This window comes from Oncorhynchus gorbuscha, linkage group LG23 (assembly GCF_021184085.1).
Source record: "Oncorhynchus gorbuscha isolate QuinsamMale2020 ecotype Even-year linkage group LG23, OgorEven_v1.0, whole genome shotgun sequence".
NCBI lineage: Eukaryota > Metazoa > Chordata > Actinopteri > Salmoniformes > Salmonidae > Oncorhynchus > Oncorhynchus gorbuscha.
The window spans coordinates 31,277,682-31,302,808 of record NC_060195.1 but is presented as its reverse complement, the minus strand read 5'-3'; the positions used below and the strand labels follow the sequence as shown (position 1 = coordinate 31,302,808).

The following is a 25,127-nucleotide window of genomic DNA, read 5'->3' as shown; positions in this document are numbered from 1 at the left end:
ATTTTTCCACCGACCAAACTTCGGTAATGTGATATTATGACTGATGGATATTTTCATTTCATGACATTGCCTAGGTCGCTAATGTTTTTTTCTATTCAAGTCACTACAGAAGTTCAAGTGAACTTCAAGTTGTGATCCGTCATAAAATATAATTTTGACTACAAATCCCATGTGAAACATTTTGAGATATCCCCGCCCATTTTCGTATAATAGTTCATCACTCCAATCACCGTGCAGATATCCATGATCAACATGGAGTTTTGACCAACCAACAAAGTCACTCACCGTTTCAACGCGGTTGCCAGGAAGTGAGAATAACCGAAATCACATCATCGCACCACGCGAAGCTTGTGTAGAGGAGCCGTCATTTCACTGAGGACTGATTCAGCTAGCGTGGTAGCGTAGAGACCGGAGCGGCGTTGCCCGAGGCAGGTACGGTGTCGTCGATTGTGTTTGTACACGCAAGGTGTCTGGTGGAACGGGTTGACAGTTGAATATTTTAATTGTTTATTGATGAAATGAGGCGAAGTTTTGTCGGGTTGCGACGTTATATAACGAATAGGTTGGGAACAGTGTATAGGCCTAATTTTTCCGCGCACTTTGCCGACACAGCAAGCGGGGTATAGTCTTCTTTATCCGGGTAGGTCCACCACTGCTGATCCAGGTCCCTCTCGGACACCCGCCTCTAGCTCCGAGGGGTACACAACTGTCACCCTGGCAACCTAAAACCCGATGTAACGTTAGCCAGCTAACGTTCTTCTCTTTTAGGTGCTGACGCGATTACAGCAGGAAAGATGGCGGATGATCCTAACGCGGCAGACAGGAACGTGGAGATATGGAAAATCAAGAAACTGATTAAAAGTTTGGAAGCTGCCCGTGGGTAAGTGGTTGAATACGATGTGTACCTGAGTGTCGATATGCCGACGTGAATGGACCATGTGGTAACAGCTGGATAAGTGAGGCCGGATTTGGGAGTGGTAGCTTAGCTATGGTAGCTGGGAAGCTTGCTAACACAGCCAACATTGTAATTAACTTTAGTTCCCACCAGTATTCGATGTTCATCGTATACTTATGTTGATTGCCGTGTTATTTGTAGCTAGCTCGGTTGTTTGTGTGTTGATGTCCGGCTTAACTAACGTTAGCGACATGTCAGCTAGCTGTTACCTAGCTAAAAACGCCGGCTACGGTGGATAGGGTCTTGAAGAACAGCGTGTTGGTGTGGTAATCACATGTATCTGTGTCCTAATACTCATACTAACCGTACTATTTGTGACGTAAATTGAGTATATAGAATGCCAGGAAGTCAGAATAGCTTTATGTACATATTCTTCATCCCTTTACACTTGTGTATAAAGTAGTTGTTGTGAAATTGTTAGGTGAGATTACTTGTTGGTTATCACTGCATTGTCGGAACTAGAAGCACACGCATTTCGCTACACTCGCATTAACATCTGCTAACCATGTGTATGAGACAAATACATTTTGATTTGATGCCTATTGGTCATGGTATGGATATACAGTTGAAGTCGGAAATTTACATATACTTATGTTGGAGTCAATTAAAACTAGTTTAAACCACTCCACAAATTTCTTGTTCACGAACTATAGTTTTGGCAAGTTGGTTAGGACATCTACTTTGTGTATGACACAAGTAATTTTTCCAACAGATTATTTCACTTAGAATGATCACAATTCCAGTGGGTCAGAAGTTTACATACACTAAGTTGACTGTGCCTTTTTAACAGCTTGGAAAATTACAGAAAATGATGTCATTGCTTTAGAAGCTGATAGGCTAATTGACCTAATTTGAGTCAATTGGAGTTGTGGATGTATTTCAAGGCCTACCTTCAAACTCTGTGCCTCTTTGCTTGACATCATGGGGAAACCAGCCAAGACCTCAGATAAAAAAAATTGTAGACTTCCACAAGTCTGATTCATCCTTGGGAGCAATTTCCAAATGCTTGAAGGTATCGCGTTCATCTGTACAAACAATAGTACGCAAGTATAAACACCATGGGACCACGCAGCCATCGTACCACTCAGGAAGGAGACACGCTCTGTCTCCTAGAGACGAACGTACTTTGGTGAGAAAAGTGCAAATCAATCCCAGAACAACAGCAAAGGACATTGTGAAGATGCTGGAGGTACAAAAGTATCTATATCCACAGTAAAACAAGTCCTATATCGACATAACCTGAAAGGGCGCTGAGCAAGGAAGAAGTCACTGCTCCAAAACCGCCATTAAAAAAAGCCAGACTACGGTTTGCAACTGCACAATGGGACAAAGATAGTACTTTTTGGAGAAATGTCCTCTGGTCTGATGAAACCAAAAATAGAACTGTTTGGCCACAATGACCATCATTATGTTTGGAGGGAAAAGGGAGAGGCTTGCAAGTCGAAGAACACCAACCCAACCGTGAAGCACAGGGGTGGCAGCATCATGTTGTGGGTGTGCTTTGCTGCAGGAGGGACTTGTGCACTTCACAAAATAGATGGCATCATGGGCGAGGAGAATTATGTGGATATATTGAAGTAACATCTCAAGACATCAGTCAGGAAATTAAAGTTTGGTCGCAAATGGGTCTTCCAAATGGACAATGACCCCAAGCATACTTCCAAAAGTTGTGGCAAGATGGCTTGTGGACAACAAAGTCAATGTTTTGGAGTGGCAATCACAAATCCCTGACCTCAATCCTATAGAAAATTTGTGGCCAGAACTGAAAAAGTGTGTGCGAGCAAGGAGGCCTACAAACCTGACTCCGTTACAATAGCTCTGCCAGGAGGAATGGGCCAAAATTCGCCCAATTTATTGTGGGAAGCTTGTGGAAGGCTACCCAAAATGTTTGACCCAAGTTAAAACATTTTTAAAGGCAATGCTACCAAATACTAATTGAGTGTATGTAAACTTCTGACCCACTGGGAATGTGATGAAAGAAATAAAAGCTGAAATAAATAATTCTCTCTACTATTATTCTGACATTTCACATTCTTAAAGTGGTGATCCAAACTGACCTAAAACAGGGCATTTTTACTAGGATTATATGTCAGGAATTGTGAAAAACTGAGTTTTTAAATGTATTTGGCTACGCTATCCTGGTCTAGGGGACTGCAACTCAGTGCTAGAGGCGTCACTACAGACACCCTGGTTCGAATCCAGGCTGTCCAATAGGGTGGCGCACAATTGGGCGTTGGCTGGTGTAGGCCGTCAGTTAAATAATAATTTGTTCTTAATTGACTTGCTTAGTTAAATAAGTTACATTTAATTACTTTAAAAAATATATTTTTTGTTACAAAATTAAATTCCTTATGAACTGTATAGCATATGGTTACAACAGTATGTACCATGTTAGCTAGCTACCTAATGTTAGTTGGCTACTAATATATCGACCTTGCCAGTATATCAACAAAAAGCCATCTAACTATCCAACGTTTATTGACTTGATTGTTCTCGTCATTCTTAGTTTAGCTAAGTGGTGTAGTCTTGTGTTCCCAATGGACATTCGGTTTCTTTCGTAAATTCACTGTGGCTATCTACTCCGATTTCAGAGCACTATCGTCTGAGTGTACCGGTGCAGAGCGCAGAATAAACCAGTTGAATATGGCCGGTGTCAGTAAACATTGGCAAAAAAACATAATTAACTTGTTGCCAGCAGCACAGTTAGTCACCAACGCTCTGGATAACTTGAAAACAGCCTAACCAGCTCTGCTAGGGTGAGTAAAACGGTCAGATTGAGGTGTTCTCTCATTTGTCTGGAAGTAGCAGTTTAGCTTGAATGCCGTTTTTGAGGTCAGAACGCTTGGATCAACCCTACTCCTCGGCCAGAGCATCCAGTGACATTGCCTGGCACCCAAACTCTTGAGCGAAACACTCTGACAACTATCTGAATTTACAAACGCTTGGAGCGCACTCTGGCACTCCAGATTTGATTTTTAAATGTCTAGCTAGTAATTTATGCTAGAAAGCAGTTGCAATAGCAAGCAGCATCGACTTCCAGTAGACAGGCAAATCGCTAGTACGCTCAACTGAAAAGGGTGCCATTCGTTTATAGTATACTAAAATGAAATGATACTGTATACTACATACTTAATGAGTATATACTATTTTAGTATGGGTATTCAAACACAGCTATGTTCTCATATGCTGCGCTAGACTTAGCAGTTAGTAGCGATGTTGGCTTGCTGTCAAGATATGGTATTGAGCGTGTATTCTACTTGGAAGTGGAAAGCATGGAATCTATACTCGATGAGTAGCAAGCAGAAATCCAATTGCCGTGTCTCTCCTAGTCTTTCTTTGGTGACGATGTGTAACGTTAGTTAGCGGTCATCCATATTAACTTTGATACGTAGTTGACAAATCAAGCTCCGTGGCTTCCTCGAGCTGTGACTAGGCAAAAGGGACGGCGTTGTTCCTGAAGTATTCTTGTTGTCCACTGACCCAGAATCAACTGTCCTCTATAAACGTTACAAACATGCACGGTTGACCATTTGACCTATATTCACAAGCCAGCTAGCTAACCGTCTGTATGCAGCGTGTATAGTGAATGCAGACAATGTGGCTTGTATGGAAACTGTGCCTCCCTCCCTCACCTTTCAGACAGTGGAAACTGGGAAGGTAATGTTTGGGTGTCAGACTGTCAATGTTGAAGGGTGCCAGTGTCTCACAAAGGTAGATCCGGTAAAATGACAGAATCAACAATGTTTTGATTGTGGACGCATATTCCTTTCTTTCTGAGTTTGAGATATGACTAAGACAGTTATGTACACAACTGGATGTGTGTATTTAGGTTGTCTAACCACCTGTCAACCTCTCCTCAGTAATGGAACCAGTATGATCTCGCTGATCATCCCCCCTAAGGACCAGATCTCCAGAGTGGCCAAGATGTTGGCAGATGAGTTTGGCACAGCCTCCAACATCAAGAGCAGAGTCAACAGGCTCTCTGTGCTCGGGGCCATCACCTCTGTACAGCAGAGACTAAAGCTATACAACAAGGGTGAGTGACTGACTGCATAGTTGTGTGATGTTGAAGCCTTGACCTCCTCATAGCAGACTCCAAAGCTACAGCTTTGGTCAGCTACAGGTCTGTTCTTTGTTGTTTGTTTTTTACTATGGGTCACTGGGTCTTGCCTGTGCTGACTGATAATCCCTGTGTCTCTCCTGCAGTGCCGCCTAATGGCCTGGTGGTGTACTGTGGAACCATCGTGACAGACGAGGGCAAAGAGAAGAAAGTCAACATTGACTTTGAGCCTTTTAAACCCATCAACACCTCCCTGTACCTCTGTGACAACAAGTTCCACACTGAGGTAGGAGCTCAAATCTTGTCTGTCTCCTGTATGTGTGTTGTCTAATTGTCTCTAGAGACAATTGTAATGGAAATGCCCTCTGTCTTTCTCTCTCCTCTCTCCAGGCGTTGACAGCCCTGCTGTCTGATGACAGTAAGTTTGGCTTCATAGTGATAGATGGTAGTGGGGCTCTATTCGGGACACTCCAGGGGAACACTAGAGAGGTCCTGCACAAGTTCACTGTGGACTTGCCCAAGAAACACGGTACGCTTCGTTCATCACACACGCAGAGATGAGAACAATAACATTAGAGATGTTGTCCCCCACCAATACCCTATTGTCAATCCAATTTCTCTCTCTCATAGGCCGAGGAGGTCAGTCTGCTTTGCGCTTTGCCCGTCTGAGGATGGAGAAGAGACACAACTATGTGAGGAAGGTGGCTGAGACAGCTGTCCAGCTCTATGTGGCCAACGACAAGGTCAACGTGGCCGGAATGGTCCTAGCAGGGTCTGCCGACTTCAAGACTGAGCTCAGCCAGTCCGACATGTTCGACCCTGTAAGTGTGTGCGTTTTAGATAATCCATGGTTTATGCTGCATTTAATCCATACTGTGATCAGTTCATTCTTTGTCAGGTTGATGCTTTTTGCGCAATTTTCTGATTCTGAGTGAATCAAGCATTTCACGGCCCACTGACCCCTGGTGTGTGTGTGTGTGCGCGCGCAGAGGTTACAGGCAAAGATTCTAAAGCTGGTGGACATCTCGTACGGAGGGGAGAACGGTTTCAACCAGGCCATCGAGCTGTCGGCAGAGGTCCTCTCTAACGTCAAGTTCATCCAGGAAAAGAAGCTCATAGGTCTGTTTGTGGCACGTTGAGGTTAGATTTTGGGTTATCCCAGCGAATGTGTGTCTGTGTTAGGTGTTTTTGTTAGGGTTAGTGCAGATTGTTTCCTCGTGAATGGTAATGATAATTAGTGTGATGATTGCTTCCCATTCTCCATCACTAAATGTTTATTTTTTCTATCCTTTATTTGTCTTCCCCTCCATTCTTGCTCTCTTTCTCCTACTCGCTCACTCTCTGCAGGTCGGTACTTTGATGAGATCAGTCAGGACACGGGGAAGTACTGTTTTGGGGTGGAGGACACACTCAAAGCACTGGAGATGGGGGCTGTGGAGATCCTCATCGTTTATGAGAACCTAGACACCATGCGTTATATTCTTCGCCTGCACGGGGCTGAGAGCGTCGGAACAGAAAACGGTACACACACACTCCCCATGTGCAGTATATCCTCTGGCACCATGAAGTAGAACTGAGAAGAGAACACTTCAGTGTCCCATTCCCTGTCTCCATCGTCCTTTGTGTTTCAGATGAGAAGACTCTTTATTTAACACCAGAGCAGGAGAAGGACAAGTCCCACTTCACAGACAAGGAGGTAAACCCTGTTCTCTATCCCTTGTTCTCACATGCAAGTACACACACGGTTCCCTTAAACACTTTCTGTCCCGAACCCATTCGGGTGGTTGAATTTGGTGTTAACTTGTTTACATTTCTTTGCCCTCTCAAACCTGTCCATTTTGTGTGTGTGTGTGCGCTCGCATGTTCAGACTGGGCAGGACCACGAGTTGATTGAAAGCATGCCTCTGCTGGAGTGGTTTGCCAACAACTACAAGAAGTTTGGAGCCACGCTGGAGATCGTCACAGACAAGAGTCAGGAAGGGTCTCAGTTTGTCAAGGGCTTCGGTGGCATCGGGGGTGAGTCCACACCAACCAGTTGTTGTTTTATAGTATTCTAACATGGTGTCCTTTTGTTACGGTCATGTTATGGCGGTAGTTCACAGCGTGAGGTCAACTTCATGAACCTAATATTAGTAATGACTGTTCAGTCCCGCAACAGTCTTTATCCAGATAATTGACTCTTTTCTTACTCTCTTTCAGGATGCTTGCGGTACAGGGTGGATTTCCAGGCCATAGATTACCAGGCGGAGGACGACGACTGTTTTGATTTAGATGACTACTAGGTAGTCGGACTGAATAGTGGAGAAAGAAGGGAAAAAGGTGAAGAATGACGAAATAAGGATAGAAATATGCCACCTTTTTTTTCAGCGAGTGAAAAGAGACGTACTGACCATGTAGACAGACATGCATTCAATTTGAAACACGCACACGTGCCCATACATGTACACTTCTAATAACGCACACGCTGAAGACTGAGATTCTCTTTCAATCCAGAGAGGGACAACCCATCCTGAGTGAATCCCTGCCTTAGAGTGCTGGTTCCTTCCCCTGGTTGGATTGGACTTGACTCAAATCGTTTTAGTTTGTTTGTTTTTCTCCCCTCCATTTTGAATGGACACAACAGCAAGTTCCCAGCAATCCTCGCTCGCAGCAACCCCCCCCCCCGGTCCGATGAAGACTTTGGACTCTATCCTCGCGTAAAGAACATATATTTTCCTTTCTTTCCCTCATCGTGTCCTTGCCCTACCTCCTTCTATCCCCCCTTAATGCTTTTTATATATATATATTTAGGCTTTTTATTTTTTACTGGTAATTGCTGCTGTTGTATTTTATTTTTTACCTGGGTTTCTGTAGAGAAGGGGGTATTAAATTTTAACTGCTGAAACCCATTGCTACCTCCTCATCCACTGTGGTCTCAATCATGTGGAGTGTGTCGTTCCCAGAGGTACTGGCTCTACCGGCTCCCCTGCTAATGAAAAGTGTTTATTTCACCCATGAGCTTCAGTGGCTGTAGAACTTGTGAATTGTTTATGCCAATTTAAGATTTTTACTAAGCTACAGTTCATAAGGAAATTGAAATAAATTCATTAGGCCATAATCTATGGATTTCACATGACTGGGAATACACAGATGCACTCGGTTAGACCACTGGTCAGGTTTCTGAAGTCTTGATCAACAGTGGTCAGAAAGGGTAAGGAGAAAATGGAGTTCAGGAGATGAACCCTATCACCCATTCTACATGTTTAATTCATCACATATGTAAGAATACATTTGCCCAGGCATTGCTCAAGTTGGCCTTTACATCCCTGTTTGAAGAGATACATGCCTAGATGGTCATTTTAGCCATTATATCCACTGTCTTTTCAAATGATCTGCTGCCTGTTTAGTGAATATGTTTACACAATCAACACAAATCTTCCACCCATCAGCCCCTTCACATCATTCTCTAATATTACCTGACCCAACATAAATGATGTTTTTAGTTGTCAGTCCTGGTGCCGGGAAGGCGAAGTGTTCATCATACTGCTTGTAAAATGCAAGTCATCGCTGAGCCTGATAGAAAGGATATTTAATATCAATAAGTGATGATTACTGATAAAGCTTTGTGTTTCCCAGCATCTTCAACCATTTCTCCTTTTGTTTGGGGTGTCACTGGAGGTGCGTTCAGTTCACTTGAACGTTTGTTACGTGGCCGAACGATTTGTACTGAACTACTCGTGTCTGCAAAACATTGAACAGACTTCGGGGTACGTTTGGTAGGTGTGGTGAGCGTTCTTGGGGGGTTCAATTCATCCCGCCTGGTCGCCAGTGTAGGTGTATTTTGTATCCGCTGAAAATGGAATCGATTCGATTTGGAAGCGGGTTGGCTACCAGGCATGAGCCAGGTGCAATGTCAAAGCCTACGGCGAAGTCTGCTCAAAACAAAGGTGACGTAATTAAGCACATGCAGTAATGACTACGATTCTACGTTTCCCATGCAAAAGGGTTAATGCTGCCTTGACAAAATGATCGAGCGGTGCAGATTATAGTTCGATTTGAGAATGATGCGCCTCCCTCCGCTTTCGCCAGGTGCCCCGCGGCTCAGCATAATCAAATCTTCCCATTATACCTCAGTGATGCTAGGTGTGGCTTGAAGCAATGAGTGCCGTATTTAAAGGGCAGTAGCCATGCTGACAGCGTTCCCCAATCTACAACCAAACCATCCCCGTTTTTCAACTGGTTGTTCAGTACATATCAATTGAACGTCAAAACGTACTGAACGCAGACCCGTGAAAGCACGACAAGCCAATCATTATGGGGCTAATGCACGCCTCTTTAGCTTAGCTCGGCCAATCAGAGTGTGTGATTCTGAAGGGAGTGCCCCATCCCCCACTAAACCGCCCTGCCAAGCTGTAGTTTAGGAAGTTAATGACGTCTCTGCATTTGCAGGCCGCCGACACAGGGTTGGGTTTCTATTTTCACAGCCGGGATTCGGGGGGAACAACAACATGGAGCCGGAGATGGAGGACAACACGTTGGAATTAATGGTAAGCGTTGGTGAGATTAGGTCCCCGGGGGTTGCTATTGGGCTCGAAAAGGAACCGTGGAGCCTTGAATCGAAGGCTGACGGGGTACCAATTCGAACCGACGGTCAGGAGAGCTGGAGGAAAGATGAGGGAGGGCCTGAAAGAGCAATGTTTTTCCTGGAGTATCCTGGTCCAGCGATTGACTAGGTCGTCGACACCTAACTATATTTCAAAGTGACAGGACAGTCCATTCCCTTTCCAGTGGATAATTTGAACCAGTAACATGTAAAAAAAAAACAACAACAACAAGTCGAAAGGTTACTGAAAGTCGTCCGCTGCAGAAAGCCAAGATTTTCGGGGTAGCGTTTCACTGCAGTGACGCTGCGCCACACGGCCCAGTGTGTCATAGTTAGTTAGCTAACTAGTTAGCCTGTCAGCTATGGACACAACATACATGACTAGCTATAAACATGTATATTAAGATTATCATATAAACAGAATGAAGCGTGTTGCCACCACCCCTCTTCAATGTTGATATGCTATTGTAGCTAGTGTGCGTGTTTATAAAGCTGCGTAGAAGGAAGTGGGCATCAACATTAACTAGTTAGAAAGAGGTATTTTAAATGGTTAACTCCATTACTAATGTAGCTAGTAGTTGGGCACCCTGACATTATGGTGTTGTGATTCATTAATAATTTCAATTTACTAGACACTCAGTAGCTTCATTTTGACAGCTACATAAATGCCAGCTGTCTAAGTTAGCTAGCTATTGATGTTTGGTTTTTCATCTGGTCATCGTTCAATTTACCAAGGTAGCTATAGTTAGCTGAACTAGACACATGATCCGCCCAAAAGACATATTTTATTTCGGGGGGTTATAACTGTTGGCCCAGAGTTCTAGTTTTGTTAGTGGTTGGTCTTACATCATTTTTGCTAGAGGACGTCAGCTAATTACCAGTCTTGACAGGCAAATGTGAGAGCTAGCTAGAAGCTGTAAACAGAGTTTATAGTAGAGTAAGGGGGATACCTAGTCAGTTGTACAACTGATGTCTTGCCTTCAACTGAAATGTCTTGCGTAAGCCTGACATTTACAGTAAAAGGGTCTGATCAAAAGTAACTGATTTGGTTCCAGCCAGCAGAGAAAGTGAAATTCCACAGAACAAGACTGTCTCCTCACACCACAGCAAGGATGGCATTACTTTCATGCTGAATCAGAAATTAGTAATACTCTCTGAAGTGATTCACCTGTAACTAACTAATGAATCTGTCAGTACTTGAGTTTTCCATTTTCCTATTTAGGTAAACGTCACACCCCTCTCTAAAACACAACTACTTTAAAATGAGCCCTGCAAGTAAACTACATTGAATTTGAGTTAGGACATGTTCCATGTTCCTGATCTATTTACCCTCCGGCCTACCCAGGCGTAGCCTTTCCCCAACCTAGGCCATATTATATGGCCTACTTTCACTGAATTGTTTTGCAATGTACACTCATGTTGGGTTTGTTCTAGATAGTTTTCTGTGTGTGTCTGCATTTTGTCCCTATGTAAATCACTAACCACTTCCATAGTGTGAGGATGGCAGAGCAGAGGGCAGGGCATTAACAAAAATCAGAGGGCAGAAAATTGACCAACATGCCTGTTGCCCCTCCCACTCCTCTTCCTATCCCCACCCACTTCATGTCTAATAATGCTTTTGTATGTCTAACTATGCCTTGTGTTTGAAAGTGTGTGTGTGTTTTTGCGCTCACTGTGCAAATGTGCTTGTAGTTCTAATACTGTTTTTTCCCCTCACTACCCCCCAACTCCTCCTCCCTTCTCTTCTCCTCATCCTCACACACTTGTTTGGTTACACATCTCTCCTCAACACCAATCTATTCTTTCCTCTCCTATTCTGTTTGGTCATCATTGTCTTCACCCCATTTCTCCCACTTAAAAAAATAATAATTAATCTACGTATTCTTTCCCTCTGTCTCCGACCCTCTTCCTTCTGCTGCGGTCTTATCTATCATCTAAACCTTATCTCCTTTCCTCCCCTTCATCTCCCTTGTTCCCTCATATCTTTTCCTTTCTCTCCTCATCTCCCTTTCTCTCCCCCCCTGTCTCATTCCTGTTTTCTCTCCTTTCTCTCTTTCTTCTCTCTCTCTCTCTCTCTCTCTCTCTCTCTCTCTCTCTCTCTCTCTCTCTCTCTCTCTCTCTCTCTCTCTCTCTCTCTCTCTCTCTCTCTCTCTCTCTCTCTCTCTCTCTCTCTCTCTCTCTCACACACAGAGCTCTGTGCCTCGCTCTCTCTGGCTGGGCTGCTCCTCGGTGGCAGAGAGTTTGTGTGCACTCAGGTGCCTGCAGAGCATCCCCTCTACCCGGGCTCACAACCAGGTTCTGCTACTCTCTCCTCTTAATTCTGACCGACCTACCTGCTGCCCCACTCTCTCCTCCCTCCTTTTCACCCCCTAACACCACACCACCACGTACTGTGTCCTGCATCCTCCCATTGGCCCTTTTGCCTTCCTGCCTCTCCCTCCCCCAAAATCTGCTCTTCTCTCAGGCACCTCTCTGGCATCTTCTGCTCCAAGGTAGATCCAGGCCAGCTTCCAAAAGATTGTTAACGTTACTCCATAAACTGAACATTGATGATAAACCACTGTGAGTGTAATAGGCTAATACATGAATCACGGGAACAGGCTTCTATCAAGCCTGGCCAAACCTAGCAAGTACTGATCGAAGTGAATGTTAAGCTTCCGGTAGCTAGGCTATGTCTCTCCCTCCCTTGCAACTGTAAAGAGGAAGCGTTTTATGTTTTTATTTTTTATAAAACAAACAAATAAGCCAGATTCTGTGGTTATTGCACAACTTCATCTGGTAAAAATTGTTCAGTTAATCTGAATCAGAATTGCGGAGTTGGTTGTGGGGACAATAAGGATAGGCTAACAGAGCATGTTGCCTGGGGAGCAGTGTGAGGTTGCCTGGAGGTGTGTAGAACTGGGGTTGCCCACCCTGCCTGTTAGGCGTAGTGAGGCTCCGTGGTATGCTTGCCTGGGTGTCACTTGCTGCCTCCCCCTATGGCTTAGGCTGCTCTCTCTACACCACCGGTCTGTCTGCTTTGTACTGAACTGCTAGTGTCTGCATCAGCCCTGACCTTGTCTGTGTACCTGTCTGTCTGTCCTGTTACTATTGGTTTAAAACAGTGGTCACCAACTGGTTGATCAACTGGTCGATGTCCAAGGCGTTCCTAGTTAATCACCAAACATTATTTTTTGTTGAGTTAGCAGTCCTAGTGCTGGGAATGCCAAGTGTTCCCATTTTTAGCCATTTAATATATCTGAAGGTAGAACTCTCCTACCCAGCAGGCCCAGAGCATAAATCAAGTGCCCTTATAGGCCTACGACTGGCCAATCAGATAGCTCAGATCACCAAGTCTGAACAGTTTCCTGAAGCCATAGACTGTAAAAAAGAAGCCTGGAACACACAGCAAAGTTGATACTGTGAGATTTCCAAACTTTTTAAAACAATGGCTAGAGAGACTCAATAAATACCAAAAAGAGCTGCTGTTTTTGAGCAAGGTCATGTTTAAGTTATTTCAGCACTGTCAAGACTGTTCGTGCATTTCATAGTTTATAAAATGTGTTGTTCTCCCTACTTCAACTCACCCTACAACCAGCACTGCAGCTGTAATGAGGAAAGCAAAGTGTTCCCATAAGTTTGTATTGTTAATATTAGCGCCTTGGCTTTTTTTAATATCGAGGAATATTTACATTTTTCTGATCGTAGGAGTAACATGAACTGGTGCACGAGACAGAAATAATGCAGTGCAACTTGAGTTTCGCCATCAGCTGGAAGACTGTATCCCCTTTTCTCAGCGGAGGGTGGCGGGACAGTGACTCGGGTGAGAGGCAGCCAAACCACTGCTCCCTCCCTCCCCTCAGACTGACCCTCAGATGCAGGTCATCAGTCCAGTAAAAAAAAGAATGTGAATTCTTATGCTCCCTTAGCTGTGCCTCAAGTAAACACAACAAATGATCTATTAACTTTTTACATTTCAAAATGTTCTGAGAACAACAACAACATTGGCAGGGCCATTCAAGCAGTGATCATGTATTGGGCCTGTGGCTTAATGCACAAACCTCATTGCTACAGAACTGTTTTTAATTGGTTAATATTGCATAGGCATGACTTTTTGTACGTCCTTTTTCTTAATGTAAAATAAAAATCTTGACTCAAAGGTTGGTGACCACGAGTCTAAACCGATACAGTGCAATATCAGTTAGATTTTTGCAGATGAGGTAGCATGTCTATCCTCTGAAAGAAATACCTTGTATGGTTGTCTTCTACCGACATCCATACACACCTGGACAGGGCTTTCAATAGTCTGACTGGTTCAGATGAAGTGTGTGTAAGGGACACAGACATATTATAAACCTGTGCTATCGTTTCTCCATACAGGACACGCCAGTCATGTTGTCGTTTCTCCATACAGGACACGCCAGTCATGTTGTCGTTTCTCCATACAGGACACGCCAGTCATGTTGTCGTCGTTTGTCCATACAGGACACGCCAGTCGTGTTGTCGTCGTTTCTCCATACAGGACACGCCAGTCGTTTCTCCATACAGGACACGCCAGTCGTGTTGTCGTCGTTTGTCCATACAGGACACGCCAGTCATGTTGTCGTCGTTTCTCCATACAGGACACGCCAGTCGTGTTGTCGTCGTTTCTCCATACAGGACACGCCAGTCGTGTTGTCGTCGTTTCTCCATACAGGACACGCCAGTCGTGTTGTCATCGTTTCTCCATACAGGACACGCCAGTCGTGTTGTCGTCGTTTCTCCATACAGGACACGCCAGTCGTGTTGTCGTCGTTTCTCCATACAGGACACGCCAGTCATGTTGTCGTCGTTTCTCCATACAGGACACGCCAGTCATGTTGTCGTCGTTTCTCCATACAGGACACGCCAGTCATGGAGTCCCAGAACCACGTAGACTACCTCTCCCCAACGAAAACCACAATTCTCACCAAGGTGTGTGTAGGTAGAGTATGTGTATGTCATCTATGTAATGTGTTAGATGAGAGATTAAATCATAAAAATTTATCAATCGTCCTTGAAAAACACTTCAGTTATGACAATGTGAAATTATATTTTAGTGGGAAGGGAACTCTATGTGCATTTGTGTGTTAGGGATGTGCATCTTTCCTAATCAAGACGATTGGATCCGTATTTAGAGACATGGTCTACTATACAAGGAACGATACGTTTTAGTTTGAAATGATTCGGTTTAACTGTAGAACGATACTATTTGATGCATTAGTATTTGTTGTGTAAACATTTTCAGTTTTTAAATTAAAATCTACTGCAGATGGAGCTCATGAGCTGGGCCTTTCGGAGCTGAATCTGTCAGAGCTGACTTCTGTGTGTCAATGTTTTATGTCTATGGTGTATGTACACTATCTATACAAAAGTATTTGGGACACCCCTTTTCAAATTTGTGGATTCAGCTGTTTCAGCCACACCTGTTATTGACAGGTGTATAAAATCGAGCTTCCTGCCATGCAATCTCCATAGACAAACACTGGCAGTAGAATGGCCTTTCTGAAGAACTGTGACATTAAATGTGGCACTGCCTTGCCCCACCTTTCCAACAAGTCAGTTTGTCGTGTTTCTGCCCTGCCCCAGTAAACTGTAAGTGCTGTTATTGTGAAATGGAAACGTCTCGGAGCAACAACGGCTCAGCCGAGAAGTGGTAGGCCACACAAGCTCACAACGGGACCGTTGAGTGCTGAAGCGAGTAAAAATCGTCTGTCCTCGTTTGCAACACTCACTACCGAGTTCCAAACTGCCTCTGAAAGCAACATCAGCACAAGATCACCATGTGCAATGCCAAGCGTCGGCTGGAGTGGTGTAAAGCTCGCTGCCATTGGACTCTGGAGCAGTGGAAACACTTTCTTTGAAGTGATGAATCATGCTAAACCATCTGGCAGTCCGACAGACTAATCTAGGTTTGGCAGATGCCAGGAGAACGTGCTAGCTAAAGTTTGGTGGATGAGGAATAATGGTCTGAGGCTGTTTTTCATGGTTCTGGCCCCTTAGTTCCAGTGAAGGACAATGTTAATGCTACAGAATACAAAGACATTCTAGATGATTCTGTGCTTCCAACTTTGTGGCAACAGTTTGGGAAGGCCCTTTCCTGTTACAGCATGACAATGTCCCCGTGGACAAAGCGAGGACCATACAGAAATAGTTTGTCAAGATTCTTGTGGAAGAACCACTACCACTATCAGATTAGAGCCATACGGGACACTAGGCATCTACCGACCCACTGTCAGGTGCAGATGTCAGATCTGGAGCAGGTCGTCTACCTCGCGTTGGTCAGCGTGAGAAGCTGTGCTCAGGTTGACTAGGCTACTGATATTGACTGGGGTTGTTTAGCATGCAAAAAGACAGCTAACTGACTGTCAGTTACATGCAGTGCTACACTGAAGGAGAGTACGCATCAGTTGTCACTAAAGATGAGGTATTTTCACAAAGTAGAATGTAAAACGAAGAACAACAAAAGACGCGAACCAGCAATTCCTAAAGTTTGAATCGATTTTTCTGACCGACTGATGCTACATTTGGGTTGGTTTGTGGTCCGCTTACCAATGCACTTGTTTTAAACATTTGAATGGGGGAGCGATGCGTATCAGGGAGTCATTACATCCCCTGTGTGTGTCAGTAACCCTTCTGTCCTCTCCCTGTCAGCTTAGTAATGGTCCTGTAATGACAGGCTCTCGTAAGCGTCCGTCAGAGGGGAACTGTGACAAGGAGAAGGAGCAGTGCATCGCCCTGTTTGACCAGTGGTCTGAGACTGACCAGGTGGAGTTTGTAGAACACCTCATCTCCCATATGTGCCACTACCAACACGGCCACATCAACTCCTACCTCAAACCCATGCTTCAACGTGACTTCATCACAGCACTGCCAGGTAACACACACACACACACACACACACACACACACAGACGTTAAGGTTCTCCAACAAACTCATTTGAATGCTTACAACACACACCACTGACTTCTGAACTCTCTCACACTCATCCACACACATTCAGATCTTCTGCCACACTGAGTCACACTTGCACCTTCTTTCTCCCTCTCTGTATTTCTCTCTAGCCCAGGGTCTGGACCACATAGCAGAGAACATCCTGTCGTTCCTGGACGCCCAGTCTCTGTGCTCCGCGGAGCTGGTGTGTAAGGAGTGGCAGAGGGTGATCTCAGAGGGCATGCTCTGGAAGAAACTCATAGAACGCATGGTGCGTACAGACCCCCTCTGGAAGGGCCTGTCAGAGAGGCACCAGTGGTGAGCGGGCACACACTCAAACAATTTCACTTCTTTTGAATTCTGAAATTTGAGTTCTCATTGGCTTAATGTTCTGTCCGTCATCTAAGGGAAAAGTATCTGTTCAAGAACCGAACGACAGAAGTCCCGCCCAACTCCTACTACCACTCCCTCTACCCCAAGATCATCCAGGACATAGAGGTAAGACTGGAGCTCCGTCCACAGACAAACCCTAGCCCTTTGGTTTCATAGGGCTCTGGTGTAAAGTAGTGTACTCTAGAGGGAATGCCATTTGGGAGTGTGTTGTGTACCTATAGACCTTGAAGTCTGATTACCTTGATGGAAAAGAGATCCTTTTTCTCTCTCACCTTGTTGTTCTCCCCATCAGTTTCCATCTTGTTTTTCCTCGCTCACATATCCACTAATTTCTCTCTCTTCTCTACCTGCCCTGTTTTGTGTATCCCTTCTCTCTTCTTCCCACTCCCTGTGAACCCCCCCTGGTCTTCCCTTCCCCCCCACTCTCCTCTTTCTGTGTAGACTATTGAGGCTAACTGGCGGTGTGGCAGACACAACCTACAGAGGATCCAGTGTCGGTCAGAGAACAGTAAAGGAGTCTATTGCCTCCAGTACGACGACGATAAGATCATCAGTGGCCTTAGAGACAACTCCATAAAGGTGTGTGTGTGTGTGTGTGTGTGTGCTTATCTTTTTGACAGGACAAGATGGATGAATCATCATGGTATTTATTACCTTTGAAATGAAACAGCAGCTTGTCTTTCTCCGAGAACAGACATTAATTAAAATATGAAAGGAGTAATTGTTCCACTCATCTTTCCTGGAGGGAGAATGGGAGGGGCGTGAAGATTTGTCTGACTGAGGTACCCAGGAAAGGGCTAGCCTGCCCAGCTCCAGAGCTACAGTACAAAGAGATGCCTCCACACTGCAGGGAAATGGAGCATGGTCAATTCTCTGAGACCAGCTCATTCTTACCCTGACCTAAATCTCCTGCTCTCTGTTTCTCTGTCTCTGTGTGTGTAGATCTGGGACAAGCAGTCTCTGGAGTGTCTGAAGATCCTGACAGGTCATACAGGCTCTGTGCTCTGTCTGCAGTATGATGAGAGAGTCATTGTCACTGGCTCCTCCGACTCCACTGTCAGGTATGACCCAGCTGTCATCATGCACGCTTAGGCTTCGTCTGAATGGCACCTATTCACTCTGTAGTGCACTAGTTTTGACCAGGACCTATAGGTTTCACTACTGTATATGGAGAATACAGTGGCATTTTGGGACACCTTTATGATACCTCCACACCTATCTAACTGCGATATGACTTCATCACCGTCCGCTCCATGGAAATACACACAATCCCTACATTAGCATCCTAGAAACGTGACTAAAAAGTCACGATAGCCAACCGTGTCGGTGTGCATCCGTCTCCACATCGCTCTGCTTTACCCCATTCCTTTAGCCATCTGTGATCGGTCTTCAATCACTGTCCCAAATGGCAGTTTATTCCCTATGAAATGCATTGCTTTTGACCAGGGCCCATAGGGATCTGGTCTATAGTAATGCACTATGTAGGGAATAGCGTACCATTTGGGACGCGATCACACACTGCGTCACGGTTAGTTTCAACTGTCACACTAGCCAGCCCTCTGAGGAGCCAAACATGGAGAGACTTCTGGTTGCACTCTGCCTTGAGATTTCGCTATATGTCTGAGAACTTCCTCCTCACGTATTATAGCTAGTGAGGCAAGACTGTGTGCCAACACATGGCAGTGCCTGCTGCATACGGACACTCAACCTTCACACACTCATTACTTCACTCTCCCATAGAGGTATCCAAGGAAAATGTGTCTTCACTTCCTTAGCAGCGGCTTGACGGGCACTTGATTCCAGTGTGTGTTCTGAGTGCGTGTTTGATCCCCTCAGTGGAACTCAATCGAAACGTTCGTAATGGCTGGTCGGTGTGTGTGACTGGGACTCTGTGTTGTTTTCACCAGTAAGTCTCCCCCCTCCCTGTCATATCCCTCTTGCCCTTGACACTCTCTCTCCTCCCCCGTCAGGGTGTGGGACGTGACGTCAGGGGAAGTACTGAACACTCTGATCCATCACAACGAGGCGGTGCTCCACCTGCGCTTCTGCAACGGTCTGATGGTGACGTGTTCCAAGGATCGCTCCATCGCCGTGTGGGACATGGCCTCGCCCACCGACATCAGCCTCCGGCGCGTCCTCGTGGGGCACCGAGCCGCCGTCAACGTGGTCGACTTCGACGACAAATACATTGTGTCGGCGTCTGGAGACCGCACCATTAAGGTGTGATGGGTGTGTGGGAGAACGGTGTGATTAGATCAATCGTGGTATATAGTATATGGGGCTTCTGTGTATGTTTGTGCACATTGAGTATTTACAGTGCCTTGTGAAAGTATTCAGCTCCCTTGAACCTTGCAACCTTTTGCCGCATTTCAGGCTTCAAACATAAATATATAAAACTGTATTTTTTTGTGAAGAATCAACAACAAGTGGGACACAATCATGAAGTGGAACGACATTTATTGGATATTTCAAACTTTTTTAACAAATCAAAAACTGAAACATTGAGTGTGCAAAATTATTCAGCCCCTTTACTTTCAGTGCAGCAAACTCTCTCCAGAAGTTCAGTGAGGATCTCTGAATGATCCAATGTTGACCTAAATGACTAATGATGATAAATACAATCTACCTGTGTGTAATCAAGTCTCTGTATAAATGCACCTGCACTGTGATAGTCTCAGAGGTCTGTTAAAAGCGCAGAGCGCATCATGAAGAACAAGGAACACACCAGGCAGGTCCGAGATACTGTTGTGAAGAAGTTTAAAGCCAGATTTGGATACAAAAAGATTTCCCAAGCTTTAAACATCCCAAGGAGCACTGTGCAAGCGATAATATTGAAATGGAAGGAGTATCAGACCACTGAAAATCTACCAAGACCTGGCCGTCCCTCTAAACTTTCAGCTCATACAAGGAGAAGACTGATCAGAGATGCAGCCAAGGGGCCCATGATCACTCTGGATGAACTGCAGAGATCTACAGCTGAGGTGGGAAACTCTGTCCATAGGACAACAATCAGTTGTATATTGCACAAATCTGGCCTTTATGGAAGAGTGGCAAGAAAGCCATTTCTTAAAGATATCCATAAAAAGTGTCTTAAGTTTGCCACAAGCCACCTGGGAGACACACCAAACATGTGGAAGAAGGTGCTCTGGTCAGATGAAACCAAAATTGAACTTTTTGGCAACAATGCAAAACGTTATGTTTGGTGTAAAAGCAACACAGCTCATCACCCTGAACACACCATCCCCACTGTCAAACATGGTGGCGGCAGCATCATGGTTTGGGCCTGCTTTTTTCATTTATTTTTATTTTTAAACCTTTATTTAACCAGGCAAGTCAGTTAAGAACATATTCTTATTTTCAATGACTGCCTGGGAACAGTGGGTTAACTGCCTGTTCTTCAGCAGGGACAGGGAAGATGGTGAAAAATTGATGGGAAGATGGATGGAGCCAAATACAGGACCATTCTGGAAGAAACCTGATGGAGTCTGCAAAAGACCTGAGACTGGGATGGAGATTAGTCTTCCAACAAGACAATGATCCAAAACATAAAGCAAAATCTACAATGGAATGGTTCAAAAATAAACATATCCAGGTGTTAATGGTCAAGTCAAAGTCCAGACCTGAATCCAATCGAGAATCTGTGGAAAGAACTGAAAACTGCTGTTCACAAATGCTCTCCATCCAACCTCACTGAGCTCGAGCTGTTTTGCAAGGAGGAATGGGAAAAAATGTCAGTCTCTCGATGTGCAAAACTGATAGACATACCCCAAGTGACTTACAGCTGTAATCGCAGCAAAAGGTGGCGCTACAAAGTATTAACTTAAGGGGGCTGAATAATTTTGCACGCCCAATTTTTCAGTTTTTGATTTGTTAAAGTTTGAAATATCCAATAAATGTCGTTCGACTTCATGATTGTGTCCCACTTGTTGTTGATTCTTCACAAAAAAATAGTTTTATCTTTATGTTTGAAGCCTGAAATGTGGCAAAAGGTCGCAAAGTTCAAGGGGGCCGAATACTTTCGCAAGGCACTGTAAATGTCTATACATTGGTTTTTCATGTTCATATTGATGTGGGGCATCACATTTGGGTGTCTCTGCTGACCCCTGCAGGTGTGGAGCACCAGTACGTGTGAGTTTGTGCGCACTCTAAACGGACACAAGCGAGGCATCGCCTGCCTGCAGTACAGAGACAGACTAGTGGTCAGCGGCTCCTCGGACAACACCATACGGTAGGGGAGTGTGTATTCTAGTTTCACTAGGTTTACGGGGTGTTATGGAACTGGTGTCTGAGTAAAATGTCGGTCATGAGACAGGGTTCGCACAAGGTGCTTGGAAGTGCTTAAATCAAGGTACTAGAGTACCTTGAAAATCAGACATTTTCTCAAGTTGTTTCTTGAAGAACAGATAATGATTAAATATGTCGGAGTAATGTATTGGTCTTGCAAATTAATTTCCAGGCAGACAATGTAGTTTTATTTCCTCACGTGTTTCGCATTCTGGTTTCCAGGCGAGAGCTCGTTCATTCCACCCACACTGCCACTCAGCCAGGCAGGTACAGAACTGATTGATTAGGTGATGCCAAACGTCACATCGATAGCTAAAATGCTGGGCAAATGTAGAGTCAATGCTACCTTTTGTGCGCATGGAAAAGGTCTAGGATCTTTTATTTCAGCTCATGAAACATCGACCAACACTTTTTAAATGTTGTGTTTTTATATATTTGTTCAGTGTAGTTTACCCACCTTTTTACCACATCACTGGACCCAACCAACCCACACCGTGTAAGAAATGCGTCGGACTTTGTCATTACGGGCATGGGTGAATCGGCCCTGGAGAGCCACATGAAGGGGGGCCCTGGAGAGCCACATGAAGGGGGGGCCCTGGAGAGCCACATGAAGGGGGGCCCTGGAGAGCCACATGAAGGGGGGCCCTGGAGAGCCACATGAAGGGGGGCCCTGGAGAGCCACATGAAGGGGGGCCCTGGAGAGCCACATGAAGGGGGGCCCTGGAGAGCCACATGAAGGGGGGCCCTGGAGAGCCACATGAAGGGGGGCCCTGGAGAGCCACATGAAGGGGGGCCCTGGAGAGCCACATGAAGGGGGGGGGGCCTGGAGAGCCACATGAAGGGGGGCCTGGAGAGCCACATGAAGGGGGGGGGGGGGGCCCTGGAGAGCCACAACACTATCTTGTGCTGGCGCCAGTTCAACATTGTGACTTTTTCCCCTTCAACCTCCAGAGCTTTTTTGCTGATCGCCTCATTCACGGACGCCTGCGATATTCTGCTTTACCAAGCAGCAGCAGGCTCCTAGCTATTCAATAGTAGCTTCCCAAAGGCCCAATAAACAGTCATTAACCTGGAATGGTTGACTAATGTGAATAGGAAATGTGTGTTCACCAGAATCCCAAAACTCTGCTCATCACTACTATTACATCAATACTGGCTGTATGTGGTGAAACAATGTATTATTGACTACAACTTTCAAGTCGTAATGAGTACAAAGTTTTTTTTTTTTAAGAATGAGGTTGAAAGACTATTCTGGTGGTGACTATAAACAATTGCATAATATCAACTACTACAAATGGATGGTACTTGAAAATAAATATTAGTGTGAGGAAGAAGCACTTGAATTTGACTGTATGAACCCTGATGAACTGTGTGTGTGTGTGTGTGTGTGTGTGTGTGTGTGTGTGTGTGTGTGTGTGTGTGTGTGTGTGTGTGTGTGTGTGCTCCAGGTTATGGGATATAGAGTGCGGAGCGTGTTTGCGGGTGTTGGAGGGTCATGAGGAACTGGTCCGCTGCATTCGCTTCGACAACAAGAGGATCGTCAGTGGTGCCTACGACGGGTGAGACCACACACACACACACACACACACACACAGTAAAACAGTTTACTGATTGATCGTTGTCTTCTTCCAACAAAAGCACACACACACACACACACACCTGTTCTGACCTTGTCTCCTCTCTCTGCAGTAAGATCAAGGTGTGGGATCTGCAAGCTGCTCTGGATCCACGAGCCCCAGCCAGCACCTTGTGCCTGCGCACACTGGTGGTGAGTTTCTGTGTGTGTGTCTCTGTCAAGGTGTTTGAGGTGATTGTCATGGTAATGTATGCGTCTGTTTTCAGGAGCACTCGGGACGTGTGTTCCGGCTGCAGTTTGACGAGTTCCAGATCATCAGCAGTTCCCATGACGACACCATCCTCATCTGGGACTTCTTGAATGTGTCGACCAATGGCCAGTCAGAGGGCCGGTCCCCCTCACGGACCTACACCTACATCTCCAGATAGCAGGTAAAAAACACACACACTGCCTGAAACTCTGGCTTGTAGTTGCTGACCTGTCTCTGTCCTGCAGGTGGTGCCATCATACTGCAGCGAGTCCTGGAGGAGCTGATATCTGATTGGCTGATGGAGTGTGTGTTGTAGAGGCGCTCAACTAGTCTTCTTCCTCATCCTTTTGTCAGTACCCGTTTTCTGACAAGGACTCTCCCACAACACCCCTGAAACACATACACACTGCAACGTATGCACACACACAAACCTGCACGTTCATGTTCCATCACTGGCTTATGTTCCCCAATCTACAGTAACCCACCAACAGTGGACTAGACATATCTTACTCCTTACATTAGTAAATCCCTTCAGAAGTCCTACCTTAAGCTCTAGTTCTTCAGTTCCCAACCCTGCCTAGACATACACGGATGGATAGAGAATGACCTTGGCGCTGCAAAGTGGGAGAGAGACTCTTGAACTCAGCTCTGAGAGAAGGTGGATGAGAGATGGAGGGAGGAATAAAGACCCCTCTCACTCCATCTCTCCTGGTTCTTTCGCTTCTTCTGTCTGGAGTGAATACTTGTTCGGGACACACACTCAAGTGTTTGTGTATGTGTGGCGGTGTGTGTGTGGAGACTTTGGAGATGCGGTGAAGAGACTGGGCTTGTTGCCGTGGTTGCTGAGGATACAGCGTCCTGGCAACACCCTTTTGTTTTTTCTTTTTGACTCTTACATTCTTACGGTTTGTTTTTTTATTATTTTGTAATTTTATTTGACAACATTTTGTTCTTATTAAAATCATACTAAGCATTGTAGTTCTCTCTCTGTCACTGTTCTATTGTCACTTTTCCTTTCCATCTCTCTGATCCTCTGTGCTTGTTATGAGAGAATCTGGAACTCTGGGCTCAGTTTAGCTGTAAACTGAGTTGTCTTGTCAAAAAATGTGTATATTAAAATGATTTTTTTTTAAAGAAATGACATTGTGAATAAAGTACTTGGCAGTGGTGGTGCGTTGAGCCAACTAGAGCATGTTACATCAGTGAGTGTACCCAGATGTTAGTCTGTGTACTTAATGACCGTTTCAACTTAATTGCAGATATGGTGAATGTCTGCTCTTCTCAACTTTGCCAGGAGGTGGTGCTCTAACCCCAGTTTATCACTGAGCGCGTCATGGTGAAACACTAGTCATAACCATGTAGTTACTCCTCTTATCAATTACAACTGGTTCTAATACACTACCCACTCTTATAAATATGGACAGGAAACGTGTCATTTTCCTTATTGACAAATATGGTTTCCCATTGCAACAGTACTGGAGATGGGAGTACAGTTTTGATAGACATGGAACCTGCAGTGGTTACTGGGATAATTATCTTGTTCCAGGTTGTGCTGTAGTTTCAAATGCCAGAGTTCAAACTACAACCTGCAGAGCTTGGCTGTGTCCCAAATGACACCCTAGTCAAAAGTAGTGCATTTAATTTAGGGATCCATTTGGGACACATGCCTTCTCCTATTTATGATTGGGGTAGCCGAGACTCTTTGGGTAGAGGTAGGGAGCATATGTACTGTAGAAACTGGCTCCATACCGGTAGCTGTTATCCTTCACCATCGAATGGGTAGATTCAGCCTGTTTATTGGAAGTCTTGTGGAGAGTGTGAGTGAAAAGCAGAGGGTTCCTGTTGTGGGATATGATACTGTGTTTAGTATAGCACTGAGGTAGAATTACTGGTGTCGTCTGGATTTGTGTGAGACTGTTTAGAGTATGGGTGTGTGTGCTTCCTCTGGGTCTGTGGGATTTTGGCTCATCAGTTCTGCAGCTCTCGGGTCACTGCTCTGTTCTCACGCACATATTTGGCATTCTTTCCCCGACATGATTACCATACACCTTCCAGTCTGGAATGGCTCTGTGGAATATTTCCATAATTCCAAGTGG

The 25,127-nt window shown here is 45.0% G+C and overlaps 2 protein-coding genes across 7 annotated transcripts; both read left to right on the top strand.

Annotated features, from left to right (window-relative positions):
* Positions 1-272: 272 nt before the first annotated feature.
* LOC124010762 (eukaryotic peptide chain release factor subunit 1-like) lies at positions 273-8,632 on the top strand. 3 transcript variants are annotated; one of them, XM_046323415.1, is made up of 11 exons: positions 273-428; positions 769-880; positions 4,816-4,991; positions 5,162-5,301; positions 5,406-5,544; positions 5,646-5,836; positions 6,005-6,134; positions 6,363-6,536; positions 6,647-6,711; positions 6,884-7,031; positions 7,215-8,632. In XM_046323415.1, the coding sequence occupies exons 2-11, from the start codon at positions 795-797 to the stop codon at positions 7,295-7,297; spliced, it is 1,332 nt and encodes a 443-aa protein (XP_046179371.1). In that variant the 5' UTR covers positions 273-428; positions 769-794; the 3' UTR covers positions 7,298-8,632. The 3 variants fall into 3 exon arrangements, with proteins under 3 accessions (XP_046179371.1, XP_046179370.1, XP_046179372.1); XM_046323414.1 differs by having other exon boundaries at positions 274-432; XM_046323416.1 differs by lacking the exon at positions 273-428 and adding an exon at positions 452-640.
* Positions 8,633-9,390: 758 nt separating this feature from the next.
* Positions 9,391-24,009, top strand: LOC124010761 (F-box and WD repeat domain-containing 11-B). Of its 4 annotated transcripts, none has more exons than XM_046323410.1 (13): positions 9,391-9,541; positions 14,458-14,529; positions 16,249-16,471; positions 16,660-16,846; positions 16,936-17,026; positions 17,363-17,500; positions 17,864-17,982; positions 18,892-19,141; positions 21,031-21,149; positions 22,654-22,764; positions 22,895-22,973; positions 23,048-23,212; positions 23,277-24,009. In XM_046323410.1, exons 1-12 carry the CDS (start codon positions 9,503-9,505, stop codon positions 23,207-23,209), a joined length of 1,590 nt encoding a protein of 529 aa, XP_046179366.1. In that variant the 5' UTR covers positions 9,391-9,502; the 3' UTR covers positions 23,210-23,212; positions 23,277-24,009. The 4 variants fall into 4 exon arrangements, with proteins under 4 accessions (XP_046179366.1, XP_046179368.1, XP_046179367.1 ...); XM_046323411.1 differs by having other exon boundaries at positions 9,431-9,541; positions 14,421-14,529; XM_046323413.1 differs by having other exon boundaries at positions 9,472-9,541; positions 16,254-16,471.
* Positions 24,010-25,127: the final 1,118 nt, after the last annotated feature.

Coding starts and splice junctions, on each gene's coding strand:
- LOC124010762 (XM_046323415.1), top strand. CDS start 795: ATGGCGGATGATCCTAACGCGGCAGACAGGAACGTGGAGATATGGAAA. Junction 881..4,815: donor AGTTTGGAAGCTGCCCGTGG/GTAAGTGGTTGA, acceptor ACCTCTCCTCAG/TAATGGAACCAGTATGATCT. Junction 4,992..5,161: donor ACTAAAGCTATACAACAAGG/GTGAGTGACTGA, acceptor TCTCTCCTGCAG/TGCCGCCTAATGGCCTGGTG.
- LOC124010761 (XM_046323410.1), top strand. CDS start 9,503: ATGGAGCCGGAGATGGAGGACAACACGTTGGAATTAATG. Junction 16,472..16,659: donor CTTCATCACAGCACTGCCAG/GTAACACACACA, acceptor ATTTCTCTCTAG/CCCAGGGTCTGGACCACATA. Junction 16,847..16,935: donor CTGTCAGAGAGGCACCAGTG/GTGAGCGGGCAC, acceptor CCGTCATCTAAG/GGAAAAGTATCTGTTCAAGA.